Below are 18807 nucleotides of genomic sequence, written 5' to 3'. Positions count from 1 at the left end.
TCCCGACCTGCCCCAACACACCGACGGAGCTCCCTGGACAGATGCATAGCGGGCAGCAGGAGGGGAAGGCGTTGGGAGAGGCGCTGCCAGCGCAGAGGGTAAAGCATCCAGGGGGACAAACCTCTGCCACACGCCCCCGTTACCTGTTCGTGACTTGTCTGCAACCAGCTCATGACCGTTTTTTGGTGTGGTTTGGTTCAGTTTTACACTGTGCCCGGGCCAGCGCCAGCGGTGCCCCTTCCTGAGTTCAGGAGGCAGAACCTGCCCTTCAGCGCTCCTCAACCTGCCCTACGCCCACCCTCCTGCCGGGAATACCTGTCACCGGAGCGCATGGAGCCAGGGATGGGGACCGGGATGGCTGAGCTAAGGCGGAAAAGTCAAGAGCGTGCCAAGGGATGCCTGGAGAGCGCAGGTCCCCCTCTGCATCGGGACTCGCTCCTTTCACCTTTTCACAGAACGAGAAACAGGAATCGTTCTTGTACCTCATTGGGGCATTTCAGTTTTCCCATCTGCTTTAGCACTTTCCTCAGCCTTTCCCGCTCTTCCTGTTCACCAAGTCCAGCGGTTTCCACAGGAACAGGCTGGAAACAAGGAAGTAACAGAAGCGACAGAGTCAGCCATTTACTCATGTCCTCTGTGCCAGGAGTGGATAGTAAACCTCTGCCTCGCAGGAGCTGCCCTTGGCTGGGGGAACCTCTCGTTAGAAGAGCTGGATCTCCCACTGCTTTACCGCATACCAACGCTTTTGCTGGTATGTGCCAGATCTGCTCACGCCTTTCCTGTGTTTGCACCCAAAGGGCCAGCTGAGAGACCCCGGAGCAGCTCCTGCATGGAGGATTCACCAGCCAAACTGAGGAGCAGGAGGTTAATGCACGGGTAAAAGACAAGTCACAACTGGTAAGCACAGGACATGGAGAAATGCGGTTATGCCTTGCTCTGGTATCTCAGAGACGTATGCAACTGGATTTTTAAGAACAGCACCTAAACTGGCGCCTGCCAGATTTTATTCGTGATAAATTTTGCGGCTCCTTCTCACATGCATGGTGGAGAGTTAGAGACTGGATTTTGAGATTCGTGCAAGGCAGAACCCATCAGTCCCAGATTTGTGGGCACAGTTTTGGAGGCAGAGCTTTGCCATTCAAAATCTGCCTCACCGTACTCACCAAATCTTCCCCCATTCTGAGATTTGAAATCGGGGGTTGAACATGAGCCTAACCAGTTGCCAGGGAAGGATGGCTTTGCTCGGCAGGGAAGGGCAATGGCTACCATCTGTATTGAGCAGCACGTGAAATGCCGCAAAGATGGTGTTGTTGCAAAGGATTCCCTCCTTTGCAGAGACAAAGGAAAGCGGACTGCCGATTTCTTCATCTTCTGCATCTGCATCAAGAAACGAGGCACGGGCCGGAAGCAGCCCAGCTCTCTTACCTTGCTGACGTGTTCAGCCATGGTGTGGTAATTCAGCCCAGCTTTGGACTTGAACTGTTTTTTGCAGTGCTGACACTTCAAGGCATCCTGCAGCTGAAGGAATTAGAGGCAAGTCACCACGGAGGCCACGGTTCACCGTTCATTTTTCCAATGGCTGTTGCTGCTCATCAATAAGCCCCATGGGCAGCTGTTGCTGCAGCAGTACCCAGTGGTGGGATCCAGCAGGCAACACAGCGTCCCTGTCCCCCATCCCAATCCCAGCCTGCAGCTCAAGAGTTTTCTCTCTGTTGTCCTGGATACTGTTATCAAACCCACATGCCCAATTTTTGGAAAACATTCCATTTTGGATGTAGATTTAAAGCCCCACTGGCTGGAAACATCTGGACCTGGTGTCTTAGTCTTCCTGTTAAAGGGTTAGGAAAGAGAAGAAGCTTTGATCTACCAATATGTTAGTGGACTGTGCTCTGCAGCCCTATTAACTATGACAGATGCTGGCGTACGATACGCTTTCTGGGCGCCTGGGCTGTTTGGAATTAAGACGCTGCTGGACACGATCACAGCAGAAGACTTCCCGCCTCATACTGCTCTGCCGTTTGACCCGACTTGGCCTCCTGAGTGACTTGGGGGACGCATTAAATGCACACACCGATGTACAAGGGGAACTTGCAAAGCGAGTAAGCAAATCGTGACTTTTGCTGGGGCAGGTACCAGAATTTATTGACTCAGGAGGTGAATGGTCTGAGCACCAAAAGACAGGATGTCTCGGCAGGGAGCCGGTGCCTGGACGGCTGTGGCCATTCCTGCTCCTTCTGCCTGGCTGATGCTCCACCTTCACCACTTCCCCTTCAATCAAGCCTGGGCTAGAAGCCGGAGAGGGAACGAAGATGGAGCTGCAAATTCCTCCTCATCCTGGAGCTCTGGGGAGATGAAGAATAAACTCACTGCACCAGTTGGGAATGTCTCACTTGTACCTGTGCTCCCATGGGCTAATCTTATTCCAGACCCAAGCGCTGATCCTAACAAGGTGGATGCTAAAAGCTCCGTGACTCATCAGATGCCAATGCCAGCCAATTTGGGGTTTACTCCTCTGGTCAACGCTGAAGAACAAGCCACGTCCATATTCTAACAAGTCCTCCCACCTGGGACACCAGTGGGATATACCTGCCCTCATCTCCTTCAGGCCCAAGCATATTGCAACCATTCCCATCCATTACTTCCTTTCCAAAACCAAAGGAAACACAGCAGACCGCTCAGTGACAAGTAAGGAATGAAGAAAAACAATTTCCGTTGTTTTATAGGAGTTTTGGGAGCCTGCATATCCTTTTCCCATTGTCCAGCTAAGAAATACTTCAGTCGTTAAAGCAGAGAGCAAGCTGAGAGGGTGCCTGCACTACAGGGTCACTTCTGATGGGGGAACACCGTGCCTGTAGCAGCGGGGCTTCGCTAAGGACGTGCCATAGCTTCATCTCTGAGATGAAATGCTCAGACCTGTGGTTCATGCACCCAGAATTTGGGGATTGTCCTCCCTGGGCCACAGGCTGCTCTGGTAGGGATGGTGCAAAGCAGCCCAGGTCCCAGTGCGGCACAGCCAGGCCTGGCAAGGACCGTGCCTCCCGGGGAAGGGTGACAAAACACCCTCTCTTCGTGCTGCAGCCCCGATTCCTCGGCTGAACACCCACTGGCCTATTTATAGTGGAGAAGACAGCCCTGATTGCTCTGGCAGAGTCCCGCTCAGCAGGCCGGCCGGCCGTGCAGCCCGCGCGGAGCCTGCCTGGCTTGGGACACGCTCCAAAGCACAGGAGATAGGAGCAGTGGTGGCCAAGATCCCCACTCCACTGAAGCCAGGAGGACGTCAGAGGAGGCAGGATTCTGCCCGGCATCGATGTAGTACAGGGTCTGAAAGGGAGAGCAGCCTCCCACTGCTGTATAAATAGCGCGGCAAAGGCTGAGGAGGCATTTACAGAAAATGAATGTGGAATCAAAGCCGAGCCACATATTTTCAAAGCGGAAGGCATCGATCCCATGTCGGCTTTCTGTGGGGATGGCTCTGCACCACGCCAGGTGACGGATGAAGACGTAATCTTGTGCTCTGATGGATGGCAGTGTGGCAGAGAGACAATTTTTCACTGCACCATTACTGAACTCCTGCGTCTTGACAGCCCGCCTGAGCACATCCAAGCTCGGTGTCTCCCCGAGACGTGCTCTCATTCAACCACAATTTATCTGGCCTGATGCAAGGCATGGCACACAGCGAAATCCCGCAGCCAGAACTCTGGAGGAGGCCAGATTAGAAACAACCCCAACAATCTCTCCAGCCTTAAAACTATTTGTTTAGCTACTAGAAATACCCAGCTCTGCTGGAGACATTAGGGCAATGGGCCCAGACCACAAAGGGCTTCAGAATCGCTGGGAATTAGGTGTCCAAATCCCTCTGAATTGATGCGAGGCTGCCAGCTCTCTGAAGATGACTAGCAGGCACTCTATCAAACACAGCCCAGAACTGGTTTTAGGAGCACCAATATGCATTTATGAGTGGCACGTGTACACGTCCATTCCCCTCCAAAATCCATATATGCCTGATTGAATAAAGCAAGTCCTTACTTTCTGGCAGACATCCATGTGCTTTTTGAGCCCCACAATAGTTTTCCTGGTTATAACGCTGCAGGTTGGACAGGCGACTTCTCCCTTCTCGCTGATCTCTCGCTGCCACTGGTCCTCGGGGTTTGCTGGCGAGGGAGAGGGGAGAGGTGTTACACCCAGCCGCAGAGACAGCAACCTGCCTGGGCTGCTCGGCAGAGGACAGGCCTGTCGTAAGCTTTGCTTTGCTATGTTAAAAAGCACGCAACCGGGAAAAGTTCCTGATGGTAAAACAAGAAAAATATTCTCCCATGCACAGGCCAAGCTGGGCGCAAACCATGCAGGCACTTACAGCTCTGCCTGCCCCACGCCTCCTGCAGCTGCCTGAGCAAACTGGGTCACTGGGACAATTTACGTGGCACATTACCTGCCGGCATTTTATGGGGACAAGGAGGTTCACCTTTCCAACCCCGCTGGCATCCTGCATGCTAAGAGTTAAAACATGATGATGCCCTCAGCCATCTCATCTTGCCCTTGTGTAGAATAACTACCCCCTGCCAAACAAAACAATTAGCGGGAGTGAAACAAAGGTGAGTGTCTAGGCTCCATCCGGACGTGTGCCTGGAAAGCTTCCCTGGCACTCCTCTTCCCGGCAGACACACAGGCAGCTAGGGGAGTGCTAGCTTCCAGGCATCTGTTTATTTGAATGGCTGTGACTGGCTTAAAAAACACCCAAAATAAGAGATACGTGGGGCCAAAACCTGCTCCCAGGTCCAGAGTTCACGTCGTGTTCTCAGCAGAACAGTGCTGGGCTTCCAGCAAGGGAAGCCCAGTCTGAATAAAATCCGCCAAGTCTGTTTATTTGGATGCTTTTGCACGGCTGTGAGATCAGAGAGTCGTTTATTTGAATTTGAAAGCAGTGTAAGGAATTGCAGCTGTGTTTATCTTGCACATCCTGCATTCCTCCCGCTGCCAGAGCTCCCAAGAAAAGTCAGCAACCTGTGCTAGGGTGTAGGCTGCACCTCAGAGAAGACACAACTATGCCCAGAGTTATGCGCTGGTGTCATTCATGGAGATGATCTTAGAAAAATGCCATCATCCCAGACGCTGACCCAAATTGCGGTCACACTGAAGCCAAGTGGAAGCAGGATTTGGCTACCATCTCCCCACACTTGCAGTAGTCTGTCCTGCCAGTGAAGCAAAGGTAGGGTATCCCTTTCAGGATGTCAATTATGGCTGCACCAGTATTTTATGAGCAGCGGCTGTCCCCATGTCTGTGACAAACTCTGAAAGGGCAGGAGCTGTGTGCTCCTACTTTTGATTTTGGGCTGCTTTTGCTCACAAACCTGCTAGAAAACTCACCCAGCAAACAGCCCGCTGGGCCAGGAGGGGTGAGGGGACCACTGCCTGTGGGTGAAGGTGGAGCCCATGGTGTGAAGGTGGGGACCATGCAGGCTCGGAGCAGAGCACGGGACTCAGCCGGTGCACAGCTAAGCTGCATGCAGAGCTGCTGCCTGTGCTTTGCCTCCAGCAGCCTCACCTGCCGGTAGATGCACAGCCACTTCCTTCTTCACACCAGCTCCTGGGGATTTCTTTTTCAGGTCCTCCATGTTGGTGCTCCCCTCCAGCTTCTTAGCTCGATGGGCTTTCGCCTTGTCCTCCGCTTTGACAAGACCTGTAGAGGGAGGGGATTTTTATTCAATACTTGCTTTAATACCCTCAGACCAACTTGCATTTAGCAGGTAAAAAGTCTCAACCTCTGACCTGAGCTGGCTGTAGGTCTGCCGAGGCTGTATATGTAGGATCAAGTCCATAACTACAAGCAATATCATAACAGCTTGTGGTATTTTGTAAACAGAATCATTTCCCCCAACCCAGACAGTTTATGAACTAAGGAAACACCACAGCAAATCGGGGTGGGATGCTTTGAGCAAGGCAGACTGTGTGGAAGACAGGCTGGGGAGGAGGTAAAAGGACATTTTGCAAGAAATTAAAAGTTGAAATCGGAACAGCAAATTCAGGATATAAAACTGATGCTCCTGCTGATGAATCTGCACCGGAAAGGCTGTCTAACTGCATAGACCAAGGAACTGGGGTCCCTCTTGGCTAATTCTGGGATCTCAAAGCAGATCCCACAGGACCTTTTCTCCCAGGACCTGTACACAATTGTCACAATAAACATAGGTCTCTCCTGGTCCCGCCAGGTGCTGCAAAAGGTCAGGAGGAAACAGAAGGAGAGGAGGGGTGACCAGGCGACAGGCACATGGGGAAAAGGAAACCTGGCGTGGCCCCCGTGGGTTGCTGGTGACCGTCATCAAGCCTGCCTGCAAAGCGGAGAGGAGCTCAAAGGCTCTCAGCCAGCATCTCCCGAGTGCATCCACCCTCCCACCTTGTCTGTGCCTCATCCCCGCGCAGCTGCTCGGGCAAAGCGTGTGCTCCCCATTCAGCCTAAAGGCGTGGGTGCCAATCACCGAAGCACCCTCCCTGCACCAGCAGGGCCAAGCGAGCAGGAGGAGGCTCAGCACACGCTGAGGACGTGCTGACAGTGGCAGTACTGCCCGATCCCCCTCTGCTGCGCAGAATCCCTCGGCAGTTCAAACACAACTTGCAAAGTTGCTCTGGAAAGGCTAGCGAAAAGAGGAGGGAGGCTCTACCCTGGGTCCACCCCCCACCCCCCCCAAATTCACGTGCTGTTCAGCCCTGTGCCTGTGCTTCCACAGAAGGTGCTGGAGGCAACACAGTGAGTGCCAGGGTCAGATCCACACCCGCCCTGCAAGGGTCCACATGTCCCTGCATTTGTGGGACGTGGCTCTTGTAAACCCACGGTCTGAATGGAGACATCATCCCATGACAGGCTGGTGGCACCCGTGCCTTTGGGGAGCAAACCGCTGTGTTCAACCCAGGCGATGTAGGCAAATGCCTGCCCCATCTTCACTCTCCATTTGAGGCAGCGGGTCACCGGAGAGACGAGCTTATTCTCGAGGAACCCACAGCAGACATTTCAGTCTGTGGCAGTGCCTCTGTGGGGAAGTTAAGGGAAACAACCCCAGACTTTCCAGGAGCCAGGAAATTGCAGAGACGACATCCAGCCTGCTCTTCGGTAAGTGTTTAATTCCTTCAAAGCCATTAGTGTCTTTCCCCCGAGTGCCTCTTGTACTGGAAGGTGCTGCCTCCTGCAGTGCCTGGAAATCCACTTTTTATTTCCCTGGTTGAATGAATTTCATAGCCAGTCTGAATCCAGCTGCTCTTGTGCCAGGGATGCTCCAGGTTTCCTCCCTCCTCTCCAGCCCAGCCAGCTGTATTTATGGAGCATGACCACAGTCCCACTCGCTCTTGCTTTGTCACACTGAAGCAGACAACTCCTAAGCCTCCTCTCAGAAAACGTCCCAGGAACACGTCTCTTCCCCCTTGAATTCATTTTCTTGAAAGTGGGTGAGCAGCATTGGAGCCAATGTCTGAGGGACGGATGCATCACCCAGCCCTTCTACGCAGCAGAAATCCTTCTCGATGCCATTGGAAACACGGTGATGTCCCAGGACTGTGGGATGATGATGACATGATGTTTCGCATGTCTCACTTGTGTCAGCAGCTTGTTACTCTTGTGTTAGAGCTGGACATACCCAGGTCCTTTCCTCTCTTCCCTCATTTCCCAACAACAGGCTCCCGAGCAGAGCAGACAGGGTTGTTACCAGTGCCAGCTCTGCTGCTGCCTTTTCATCCCCTTCATGACACTCTTATGGTAAGACACCACCTCCTCCAGCACGATATCCCCAGGCTCCAGGTGGCCATCTCGTTATCTCCACCACAGGTAAGGCTCCTGGGGAAGTGGCTTCCCCAAAATGCCCCAGGGGGAAGCTACAACCCTACAGCTGACCAGAGTCGTCCCTGTATTACCTTTCAGTCCAAACGTCCCCGAGATGGATGGCTGCTCCCCCGTAAATTTCTTAGGAGTTTTCTGTTTCCTTCCTGACTCAAAAGAGAGAAACAGAGAGAGAGATTTGGTCAAATAACTGTACTGCCAGGGGAGCTTCAGCAGTCCCAGGGCACGGGGTGGGCACACGCTCCGTGTCAGGAGTGGATCACCTTGAGGAGGCCTTTACCACTGTGAAATATAGGGGCTGTTGAAGCAAGCACCCACCCACCAAACAGTCACGGGATTCTGCTTCCCACCCCACAAAACCAGGAGAAATAATGGTATCCAGGGCTAATTCAACTAGTGGAAGTGGTGGCTCTGTCTAGCGCCAAAAGCCACGTGGTTTCCACAGCCGCGGCAGCTAAGGTGGCTGGTGGTGGTTCACTTCGGTGCTGCAAGCAGTGTAATCCCATGCCATGATGGGGACAACTGTCCCTGCCAGCCCTGCAGTGGTAATGGGCAGAGTGAGCCTCCTTACCCCGTCCCAATATTTAGAAAAACGGGTTTGCCAGAACCACCCTGGTTTAAACTGCTACACTCAGTGAGGGCAGACAGGCTGACAAAGCAGCTCGCTGTGCTGCCGGGAATTCAATCCATTTCCAATCCTCCAGGTCCTACAGAAACACCCCTACCACAGCTGCAACCGTTTTTTAACTCCCAGTGGAACTCACTGCTGCAAGAAACTTGGGGGGATAAATTATCAGCACGTTGAAACAAGACTTGGACACGCTCAGAGAGACACCTGCAGCAGTGCTGGCTGGAGCAGAGCCCCTTCCTGCGGGATACCCCTCTCTGGGCTCCTGAACCAGTGTAGCCCCGGGCTCTAATCTTACTGTGCTTCATCCTCTCGGGGTCTTCCTCCTGCAGCGAGGCCTGGCTGCCCCCCTGCTGCACGGCATCCTTGCCGCTCGAGGACTTTGCCGTGGGGGTGGCGGCTGCCATTGCCTCGGCTGCTGCGATCTGAAACTCCTTGCTCTCCCGGCTCTCTGCCAGGCACTCGCCATTCTCGGCATGGTCCTGGGCCACGGCTTTTTCCGTCTTTGCCTGTTTGGGATGGATGGTGGGGCAAGCTGAACTCTCAGCAGCTCTAGGGCAAAGCACAGAGGGCTTGTTTAAAGAGGGCTTGTTAGACAAATGTCCTGACACCTCTCCCCCCCTCGCCAGCCCAGATCATGGGAATGGAGGCAGGCACGTTCCCCTTCTCCCAGCCATCCCTACACCGCCACCACCACGCAGCCCAGCCACAGCCTGATACCTTTTCTTGCCACTGCTCTTCCCAATGGCCTTCGGCACTTTGTTTTCTGCTTTGCTGGTTGGCACTGGACGGTCCAAGTGATTCCAGAGCCGATGCTTTTCTAGCTGGGTTTTGGAGGTGAAGGCAGCTTCGCAGTACGAGCATGAATACGTCAGCTTCTCGGAGATTGCACCCTGTGTGGGGAGAGACAGGTGAAGACGGACATTAGATCATAAAAGGGAGAGGTTTTTTTTGATGCAGGCACAAACACAAATCATGTGTAACACCCTTCCACCCCTCCAAACAGTTACCAATGGTCCATAATCCCCCAGGCCAGACCTCACACTGAGCTGGCGAGATCCCAGTCCCTCTCGTACACACCTCACAAACTGCCCCTGGCCCATCTGTGCCCTCTCCATTTTCATCTCACATTTCTTGTGGGGTTTAAGGCTCAAGAGGGGTTTTACCCTGTAGATGGTAGAGCTGGCCACCGGAAAGGGCAGACAGCCTTCCAGTCTCCTTACCCCTTGGCAACGCTGATAGTGGTACTTCAAGCCATAGATGCTGGGGAACTCCAGCCAGCAGCCTGAATTGGGACATTTCACCCTGGAGTGGGCTTTGAATTCGTCCTTCCACTGGTTCATCAAGGGGAGCTGGGAACAGGAGAGACAAGAGGCATAGCTGAGCAAAAGCATCGCGTGTCTGGGTGCGTGCTGGTGCATCCCGAGGGGGCCGGGGGGACACATGGGACCTCCGATCATTCCTGTCCACCCCTTCCCACCGCGCAGCAGCAAAGTGGACCCCAGGGCTGTGTTTCAGTGCAGCGGTGCTCTGTAAGAGGTGCTGGGACAGATGCTGTAGGCTCTACAGGCTAATGATTCCTCCCGAGAATTTACCTTGCCGTGCCTCCCAGAGCACACGCACGCTCCCAGCCAGCCTGGGTAATAAATCAGGCCAGAATTCACCCAGGTGATTTAACCACCCCACATTTCATCTAGTCAGTAAATCACCCCATGCCCATGCTCTCATGACAAACTGCTCTGTGTGTTGTCCACGCTACCACGCAGGAATTAAACTGCACAACTCTGCAGGGAATAAATCACTCCCTCGCCAGTGCTGCCGGATCAATAGCGAAACCTGACATGGCTGCGAGAGAATACAGCTCATCTGGGAACGGGCCCGGAAAGGAGAGGCTGAAGGGGGGTACTGTTGCCCACCAGGGTTTTGGAAGATGCTGGATGCTGGCATGGAGGGGATGCAGGGGCCAAGATCCCAAGACAAGGCTGCTCTGAAGGTTAAGCCACCAGGAAGGCAGGTTTAACCCCACAGTGGGGCTGGCTGGAGCGTGTGGTGCAGCAAGATGCATAGGGCAAGTCAAAGGGAGCAAGGCAAGGAGGGTATCGGGGATCAGAGCGCGCGGGGTCTTACAGGGATGTCTTTCAGCGCCTGGTTCTCAGCCTTGGGTCGTCCTTTCTTCCTGCCTTCGGTTTTGTCACTGGTTGCATTTCCTGCAAAGAGATGCAGCACATGTCTCCTGCTGTCCGGCCAGCCGTGCCAGAGGAGCCACTGTCCCGGCAATCCTGCTGTCCGTCCGGCTCCCTCGCTCTGGATGGGGTCCACCTCCGCCCTGGGCTACTGTGCCCCAGCCCTGACAAAGTCTGAGTTTCTCCTTTGGAAGGCAATGCCAGCTCCCCTGCAAGTCAGTGCACAGCCCCTACACCTGCAGGTACCTGCACGGGAGATGGCTGCTTCTCTGGTGTTTGCTGATGACCCCTCTCCTTTCATTTAGAGTGGTTTCAGCACAGCTGGGCCTTGCTTTGGAGAACCATCCTTTCATTTGGGTTGGAAGAGATCCTTCAACAACTATGCTACTTAGCAAAAGAAATCTGCGTCCTAGGTCAGCAAGCTGGACCCCGGGCAGGGTGTCGAGGACAGAAATGCCCCATTCCCTTTGCTCGGCCAGTGCGGTTGAACAGCCCCGGGGCTGCAGGAGGACACTGGCCCAGGGGATGTGACAAGCACATGGAGAGCAGCAGGGATGGAGATGGCCCCAGACCAGACACTTCGGCTCACAACGGCCCCCAACTCCTTGATTTCATACCCAAAGTGGATTGAGCAAAGCAGTACAAAAATCACAACTTTCACATGGGTTTGCGTGCATGGGCTGAGGATCCAAATCAACCAATTCAATCCACTTTCACATCCAACCTTCAATCTCTCCAAGAAGAAACAGAGCACCCTGGTCACCCCACAGGTCTGGGGACCTTGCGAGACCCCACCTCCTTCGCCCACACCATCTCCCCTCGGCTCTGAGCTCCTGGCAGGCCTTAAGCTGAATTTTGAGGGCTAACCTGTAATATTAAGTGATGCTGGGAGTCAGTGTAACCCAAAGACGAGCTGGACGGACGCGAGTGGCCAGTGGGAAATACCGTGTACAGAAAACTCAGGCTGAGATCTGGGAGGCCTCAATCAATAAACTGGGAATAAAAGCCATTTGCTACAAGAATAGAAACAAGCCAAACAGGATCCCTGAGAAGGAAACCCCCGGAACAGCTAGGAAAAGATAAACGAGACTGAAAAAACTAAACTCATCCTGTAAAACACTCTTCTCTGGAGAAAATCAGGTAAGAAGAAGAGATTGGAAGCTGAGCCGGCAATCCCTCCAGCTCCTGAGAAACCAGAGCTCAGCTCCAAGCCTGGCACTAGCTGTACTCAGAAGCCAATCCAGAATTTTTTTTGGAACAAGGGAGAGAGATCAAACAGAAAGCCAACCAGTTACCTACAAGGCACTGCCAAAACCACCTTTTCATGCCTTCTGCCCCAGCAGCCAGGGGTAAAATAGCAAACAAGACAGTCAGCTCATTTATTTTGAGTCCCCTGAAGTCACGCCAGCTGGTTTGCTCCACTTTGACACCTGTGAAAGCATCCCTCGGTGATGTAGCATCCTTTGGGAATCCCTCGAGCCCAGAAGGCCCCGTCTACAGGACGTGGTGATCTTTATGGATGACAAAAAAAAAAGTCCTTAAACCGTCACTTACCCGCTCCCCCCTGCAAGGCAGCCTCTAAGGTGTCCTGAAAACACCCTGCTGGGTTTGGACTCCTACCTGTCTGGCTCCTGCTCCAAAGCAGCACGTGGCCCTAAGGAGAGGGGAGGGTTTTCCAAGCACGGCCCGAAACCGTGCTAGCTCTGGAGCAACAGTGCAGGCTTCATTTCAAAATTCTGAGTGAGTGCCCGAGAAGGATGTCTGTGCATCGCAGCTGCCCTCTGCATTTTGTATTTTCTCCACCGCTCCTAAATGCACACTTAGACCAGGCTTTTCCCCCACACTCGTGTAAGCGAGGGCCTCACCCTACACATGAAACGGAGCTACGTTTCTTGCACATCAAAGGACTCCACGAGCTGGGATTTTATGAAAAAACACCGAATCATACAGGATTTGCAGCAAAAGCTCACAACACTGCAGTTACCTGCTTATTGTTCTGTTTTCCCTTTCTCTCCTAAACACTTCCAAACATTCCAAATTCGGTATGTCCCACAACAGCTTATCCCTGCCCCTCCAGAGCAGCTGGCATGTCTGGGGTCATGGCTTGTGTGAAAGCTCTCCTCTTGTTTTCACAACTTACACCAACTTTCAAAACTTTTGGGGGCGTTTCGTGCCAAACACAAGAGCTCCCCAGTCTAGCCACCCCTCAACGCCCTCACTGCTCAGCTGCCAGCTGGGGACAGCAAGGACAGGGATGGGAGGAGCAGAAAACACGTCTCCTCTCCCAACTTCCCACTCCTGGCTACCAACCACTGTCTGTGCTAAACGCCGACCCTTACAGGCGCTCGCAGGGGACAAGAACCCAGTGGTGCTCAGTGTTGTGGCTGGTACCATGGCAGCGTGCCACTGCAGTTTTGGGCTGAGTCAGACAGGTGGAAACATCACGCTCTTTAGAAACAGGCACCAGGATGGCCTTGAGGCTTCTCCAGACCAAGACCTGGCTTGGAAAGGATGCTCCCTGCCCCAACCAGTCAGCTCCATCTGAAGGGGGGCCAGCAAAGCAACCACAGGAGAGGCCCCGGTCTCCCCAGTCCACATCAAGCCCAATTCACCCCGATGAAGTGAACCCTGGCAGACATTTCCACCTCCAGCACTTTCCCAGGGAGAGCAATGAAACATCCTCATCACGGAGTGTCCTTCACTCCACTTCATCACTTTCTGTCCACCTAAACCAGAAGGAATGGCTAAAAAAAAAAAAATAATAAAAAAGCTTTTCTGCTTTTGAAGGTGCTGATAAAATGTGGCACAGGGAAAAACACTCTCCCAAACACAGGTATGTTCACACTGCTCACAGTTGGAGTTCATTCCCCTTAGCAATAAGTTACATGCCTCTGCTAGCAATTACGGCTTCAACCGCCTCAAGGAAAGAGCGGCATTTGGGAAACATTTAGGGCACACGCGTTTCCCTGCGAGGCCACTGATTTTGGGTGCCTGGTCTGAGTTACCTCTCTGGGTTCCGACCCTCGCCCTGGGCGCAGGCACCCTCAGTGACCAGAGCTGCCATTAGCAAGGTAAAGGCAGGGAGAGCCTCTCCGTGCCCGCAGAGGCGATCTGCCCAGCATAAGCAGACAGGAGAAAAAAAAAAAAAAATCTCCTTGGGCCTGGAGGTTCCTGGATAGAGAAATCAGCTATCCATCAGAGTGACAGCCCTAAGCAAGCGGGTCCCCCGGGGCTAGTACGCTCGCAAGCCTCCATCCCGGGGGCCACGACACAGGAGACAGCAGATGGTCTGAACTCATTTAAGCCTTCCCGTCCTTTGATGTAACACTTAGCTACCAACACGATAAATAGGTGGCGAGACACCCATCTCGTTAAGCCAGACACGCGCCCCGCGAAAGGGAGAGGCCGTCTCCATCCCTCCCCTCCCGTTCCCAGGGACCGTCTCTCTGCAGCTCCGGGTCCTGGGGCTTTTTTGGCCCAGCACAGCCCTCGCCGGTGGGTCGAAGCGAGGAGTGGAGGTTCGCTGAAACCCGATGCACTCACGCCCCCTCCTTTCGGCAGCCGCCCCCCAAAACGCCTGCTGCTGGGCTCGTCCCTTCTGCCCCATCCGCCTCCGCGGAAATCAAAAACCAGTTCCTTACCAAGCTTGGGCAGCTCTGCCGGCGGGTTTATCCTCGTCTCCGTCCTGCTTTCTTTGCTGGCAGCGGGTTTGTTAGAGCCTGCAGTTTTCCTTCCACCTTTACAGGCATAGGAATCCGCCATCTCTGAAAGAAGCAGGGGAGGCGTTAAAATTCACTCCTCGGAGCTGGGAGCAACACATGCTGAAAGCAAGGAGAGCTGCTGGGGAGGGAGGGAGGGAAATGAGAAAACTATCATGCAGCTTAAAGGTTCCCCACAAAGCGAAGAAACGGGATGTGTTTCCGAGTATTTGTTCTACGATCGAGCAACGCCACAGACATGGCTGAAAAGCTGCTTTCATTATAGGCTGCTTTCCCCTCCACGTATATAACAGCAAAGACTTTATTAAAAATTATGGGCTGACTTTGCCCAGAGAACTAGCGAATAAATGGCTTTTCCTCTTCGTTTATTTCTCTGCTTTCATTTAAGACACCAAAAGAAAGAAAAAAATAGTGAGTTTTAATGAACAGATGTAGTGATAAATTTCCAATTTTCCTTATTAATGGGAAACTGTTATAAACTGAGAATTGCTAATGTTATCTGAATTTTCCGTATTAATAATTCAATTTGGCTTCTCTATAAATAATGAACATCAGGAATTATCGCAGAAGGCCCAATCTCGCTCCTGACGGAAGCGGGCAGCAGGACACCCCTCCACCTCGGAGGTGCCAGGACGAAGCCCACGGTGCGGCTGGCTCCGCTCCCGGATGGTTTCAAGTACCTTCCTCCCCTCCCGACAGCACAAGCAAAGACACGTCTGAGGACGGGGGCTGCGTCAGGAGATGGCCCGGGGGGAAAGGAGTCCTCCAAGCTTCCGTAACGAGAGCATTAGGCCCTTGGGAGGTGATTCCCTGAACCACCACGGCCTTAAGACCTTGGTCGGGATGCCATGCTGATGCTCAGCCAGGCACCGGCAGCGTGATAAGGGAAGCGCCTGTTGGTGCCTTCCTTCTTCACCTTTGCTCGACACTTCTCTCCCCCACACACGGGTTTTGTAAAACACGGATTTGACTCGTCAACCCCAGTTCCTCGCAGGAGATCATGTTTGCATCGCTTAACTCAACAGAGTTGATGCATCCAGACTCATCCCGCCTGTCCTTGTGCCCAGAGGGACGGCAGAGGTCGGGAGAGCATCTCCTGTGATCGTCAGCCATGCCATCAACATGTGAGACACGAGGGTCCAACAGTCCTTTCTGAGATGCCCCCGGGGACTTTCTGCGTGGGATCAGGCACTGCACATCGTGTGCAGCCCAGATGCTCCAAGAAGAAGTGGCAAAAGCTTCCGGCATGCGTTCGGCTGGTGACACATATGTGGTTGTTTGCACAGACACAAAGGTTAATCGGATCAAGTGAGAAATTCCAGCCTTGGCAACAGGTTCTCTGGCACTTGGTGCTGAACGCAGCGATCATTTATTCAGCTAATTTGGGCTCTTTTGGTGGGAAACCTGGGCAGGACCTGCAGCCTGAGTGCTGGTGGCTCCTTCCCAGGGATGGCTGGTCTCCGGAGCAGGCAGAGAGAGGGGTCCCTGTGGCCCCTTCCCAAATCATGGCTCCACTCTCACCCGCCTGGGCACTGCTACAGTCTCTGATCCTCTGGGTACAAAAATGTGATTTTCCCCTTCCTTCTTGTACTGCCTCCTGGCACCTCTGCTCCTCCGAGCGATCCTCACTCAAGTTGCTCAAAGAAAAAAGGGAAAACCAAAAAGACTGACGAATGACCAGAGAACTGAAAGCTGAAGACGACGAGATCTCCCTGCCTTACAGGAGGGCGAAAACCAAGGTGAAGCCCAGGCAGCCGACGCGTCTACCCAACCTGGGCTAGTGCCGAAATGCAACCGTGCCGTGGCTTCACCCCTTGGGCTCCGCACACATCCCAGCGGGAGAGGGGAGGGAGAGCCAGTGCCGGGGCCCACCACACCGACCGGCGCCCACCGGCATGCTCGCACCCCGCATGGCAAGACGCCCCGGTGCAGGCAGGCAGGGCCACATGGGTGACAGGCCACAAAACCTCTGTGTCCTCCTCGCTGGGCAGCTCGAGGACGATTCACAAAGGGTGACACGCAGGGCAGACCCCATCGATGGCCCAGGTACTCATCTCCTGCCTCCTGAACACGCCGCGGCAGCGCACACCAAACCATGGGAGCTGGGGTGGTGCCCAGCAACACCCCCAGTGCTCCCTTCCCGAAACCACCGCCGTGTTCCAGGTGCCTGGTTCAGCCCCGCTCCCGCAGCCGGACGCTTCTTGTTCCCCTTAACACATCTGTCCCCTCAAAGGGATCCTTTCCGGCCAGCTTAGGACGTTTTGAATGTCTTTTGTTTTCCCACACCAAATACTTCTTTGAATTTTTTTCCTCTTCTTATTTTTCAGCTAAATAAAAACTTAAAAATCCCATAAACCACTTAGCGAGAGCCAAACTCTGCTCCCTGGCCACCGATACAACCCCAGGGATCCCAGAGGAATTGCCCCGGAGCCAGAGAGCAGAAATCAGCCCATTGTATATTTTTTTGTAATGTCCAAACTTGTCACTCGTTTTTGAGTAACACATGCTGCAACTGGGCAACAGGCTGCGCCCTTCCACACTTTCGTTATGTTTTGGTGAAAAACCGTTTTGCAACCGGCCACAGGAGGAGAAGATATCGGCAGGTCCTGCCTGTGAGCAGGGTTAGGACGTGGCGCAGGAAGGTCAGGGCTGGCAGCATCGTCGCTGATGAAGCCTCCAGCTCAGCTCTAGGTACCGTTTTAGAAGTTCATGGCAGCATTTTCAAAGCATCCCACTCCAGCTCCGGAAAAAAAAACCCCTGTATCGACACAGGAGCCAGGATCCTGTGATGCCCGTCTATCGCAGGATGAGCAGAGGCCGAGCCAGCGGTGCCAGGAGGAAGCCTATGGCTGCGGGAACAGGGGAGCGAAGCCTGGGAACCCACCATGTGCTCCTGAGCCACCGGCAGCCCTGCCTGGCCGGCACGGCCACACACTCCTCTGCCAGGTTTGACGAGGGACAGCAACGTCCTGTCCACTCGTTCCTCTGCCAGGTTTGACAAGGGACGGCAACATCCCAGCCACTCGCAGCCCCAACAGGCTCTTTCCCTCCGTGACAGACCCTTCCTGCAGAGTTGTCAGGCTCTGCAGGCCGGGCACAGCCTGGAAACTGGGCACAAACTGGAGAAGGGGAAAGAATTCTATCTATATATGCCCGTCCGTGACCTTGGTAGGTCCGCAGGAGCACGCATACAGCCAGGGATGCCTGCAACCCTCTCGGCCCCACGACGTCATTACGGCTACAAGCAGGAAATGTCACCTGCGGGTCCTGGACACAAATTCTCCTGCCGGGACTCCCACCCCAGTCCCATTACTATGGATGCACCGTGCGCCGACCAGCCGGGTCACCCCTCGATCTGGGGGTGCTGGGAAGAGATGGGACGAGGCCGGTGTGGATGATGGACGCCAAAGGGCACTGCCGTCCCCCTGCTGCTGGAGGAGCCACTCTCCCTCCCGGGAACTCCAGGCCGAACTGGAGCTGTGGCCATGCGCTGGGAGAAACTTCCCGGGAATACAGACGAGGAAGCACACAACAAGGAGACCTCACCGTGCCGAGGTGGGGACTGGGCTGTCCCCCTGTCCCAGCCATCCCTGGCCATGGACACCTCTGCCCTGCCTGGTCCCGCTGTCACCTCCCCGGGCATGGCACCGTCCCCTCCTCTGCCCCACCTCGCTGTCACCCCTGCTGCCACCCGCCCGTCACCGTGCAGGCAGGGCCGCCCCGGGCCTGTCACCTCCCCGGGCCTCAGCGGGGGCCGCACCGCCGCCTGTCAGCACGGCCGGGCCGCCCCGCGGCCTGTCGCCTCCCCGGGCCCGGCAGCCCCTTCCCCGGGAGGCGGCCGGGGCCCAGCCAGGGCCGGCGGGGAGGGCCCGGTCGGGCCGCGCCGCCGGGAGGGGAAAAGCGAGCGGCAAAATGGCGACGCGGCGGCGGGCGGAGCGGAGCGGGGCGCGGGGGGTTCCCCGCCGCGGCGGGGCCGGGCGGTGGGAGCGGGGGGGAGAGGTGCCGGGCCGGGCCGCAGCTCGGTGCTTACCTCGGCGGCGGCGGGCCGCGGTGCGGGGCGCGCAGGGCCGGGCGCCCCCCCCGGCCGGCGAGGCGGTGCCGCCCGCCGCCCCCGGCTGCGGGCCGCCGTGCGGGGCTCCCCGGCGCGCCCACACCCGCGGCGGCGCCGCGCTCCGCTGCCGCGCTCCCGCCCGCCGCCGCGGCTCATGCGCGCTCCCCGGCCCGCCCCGCCCGGCCCGGCCCGCCCCGCGCCCCGCCGCCGCCGCCGCCGCCGCCGGCCCGCGCCGGCCCCGCGCCGATCTCGCGTGGCTCCGCCGAACGGGGCCGGGGCCGGGGCCGGGGCCGGGCGGCAGCGCCGGGCGGGGGCGGCGCCCCGGGAGGGCGGGACCGGGCAGTGCCCCCCGGCACGGCACGGCCTGACCCGGCACGGCCCCGGTGCGGGCAGGGACGGGCAGG

The 18807-nt window shown here is 55.4% G+C and overlaps 1 protein-coding gene across 4 annotated transcripts in view; it reads right to left on the bottom strand.

Annotated features, from left to right (window-relative positions):
• The window catches only part of ZNF512B (zinc finger protein 512B), a 35261-nt gene extending 16758 nt beyond the window's left edge, over positions 1 to 18503 (bottom strand). Inside the window, exons 1-11 of one of the 4 annotated variants that reach the window (XM_063350164.1) lie at positions 18383 to 18503; positions 14275 to 14397; positions 10578 to 10657; positions 9674 to 9802; positions 9171 to 9343; positions 8749 to 9002; positions 7897 to 7974; positions 5543 to 5677; positions 4027 to 4151; positions 1426 to 1518; positions 483 to 581 (exon numbers count right to left, since the gene is read on the bottom strand). In XM_063350164.1, the coding sequence (XP_063206234.1) occupies positions 483 to 581; positions 1426 to 1518; positions 4027 to 4151; positions 5543 to 5677; positions 7897 to 7974; positions 8749 to 9002; positions 9171 to 9343; positions 9674 to 9802; positions 10578 to 10657; positions 14275 to 14395 (1287 nt within the window). In that variant the 5' untranslated portion in view covers positions 14396 to 14397; positions 18383 to 18503. Of the gene's footprint in view, positions 1 to 482; positions 582 to 1425; positions 1519 to 4026; positions 4152 to 5542; positions 5678 to 7896; positions 7975 to 8748; positions 9003 to 9170; positions 9344 to 9673; positions 9803 to 10577; positions 10658 to 14274; positions 18062 to 18382 lie in introns of those variants that run through there. The other 3 variants (XM_063350166.1, XM_063350167.1, XM_063350165.1) reach the window with 3 other exon arrangements.
• Positions 18504 to 18807: the final 304 nt, after the last annotated feature.

This window comes from Chroicocephalus ridibundus, chromosome 12 (genome assembly GCF_963924245.1).
Source record: "Chroicocephalus ridibundus chromosome 12, bChrRid1.1, whole genome shotgun sequence".
NCBI classification, from domain to species: Eukaryota; Metazoa; Chordata; class Aves; order Charadriiformes; family Laridae; genus Chroicocephalus; species Chroicocephalus ridibundus.
This window is presented reverse-complemented; position numbering and strand designations above follow the sequence as displayed.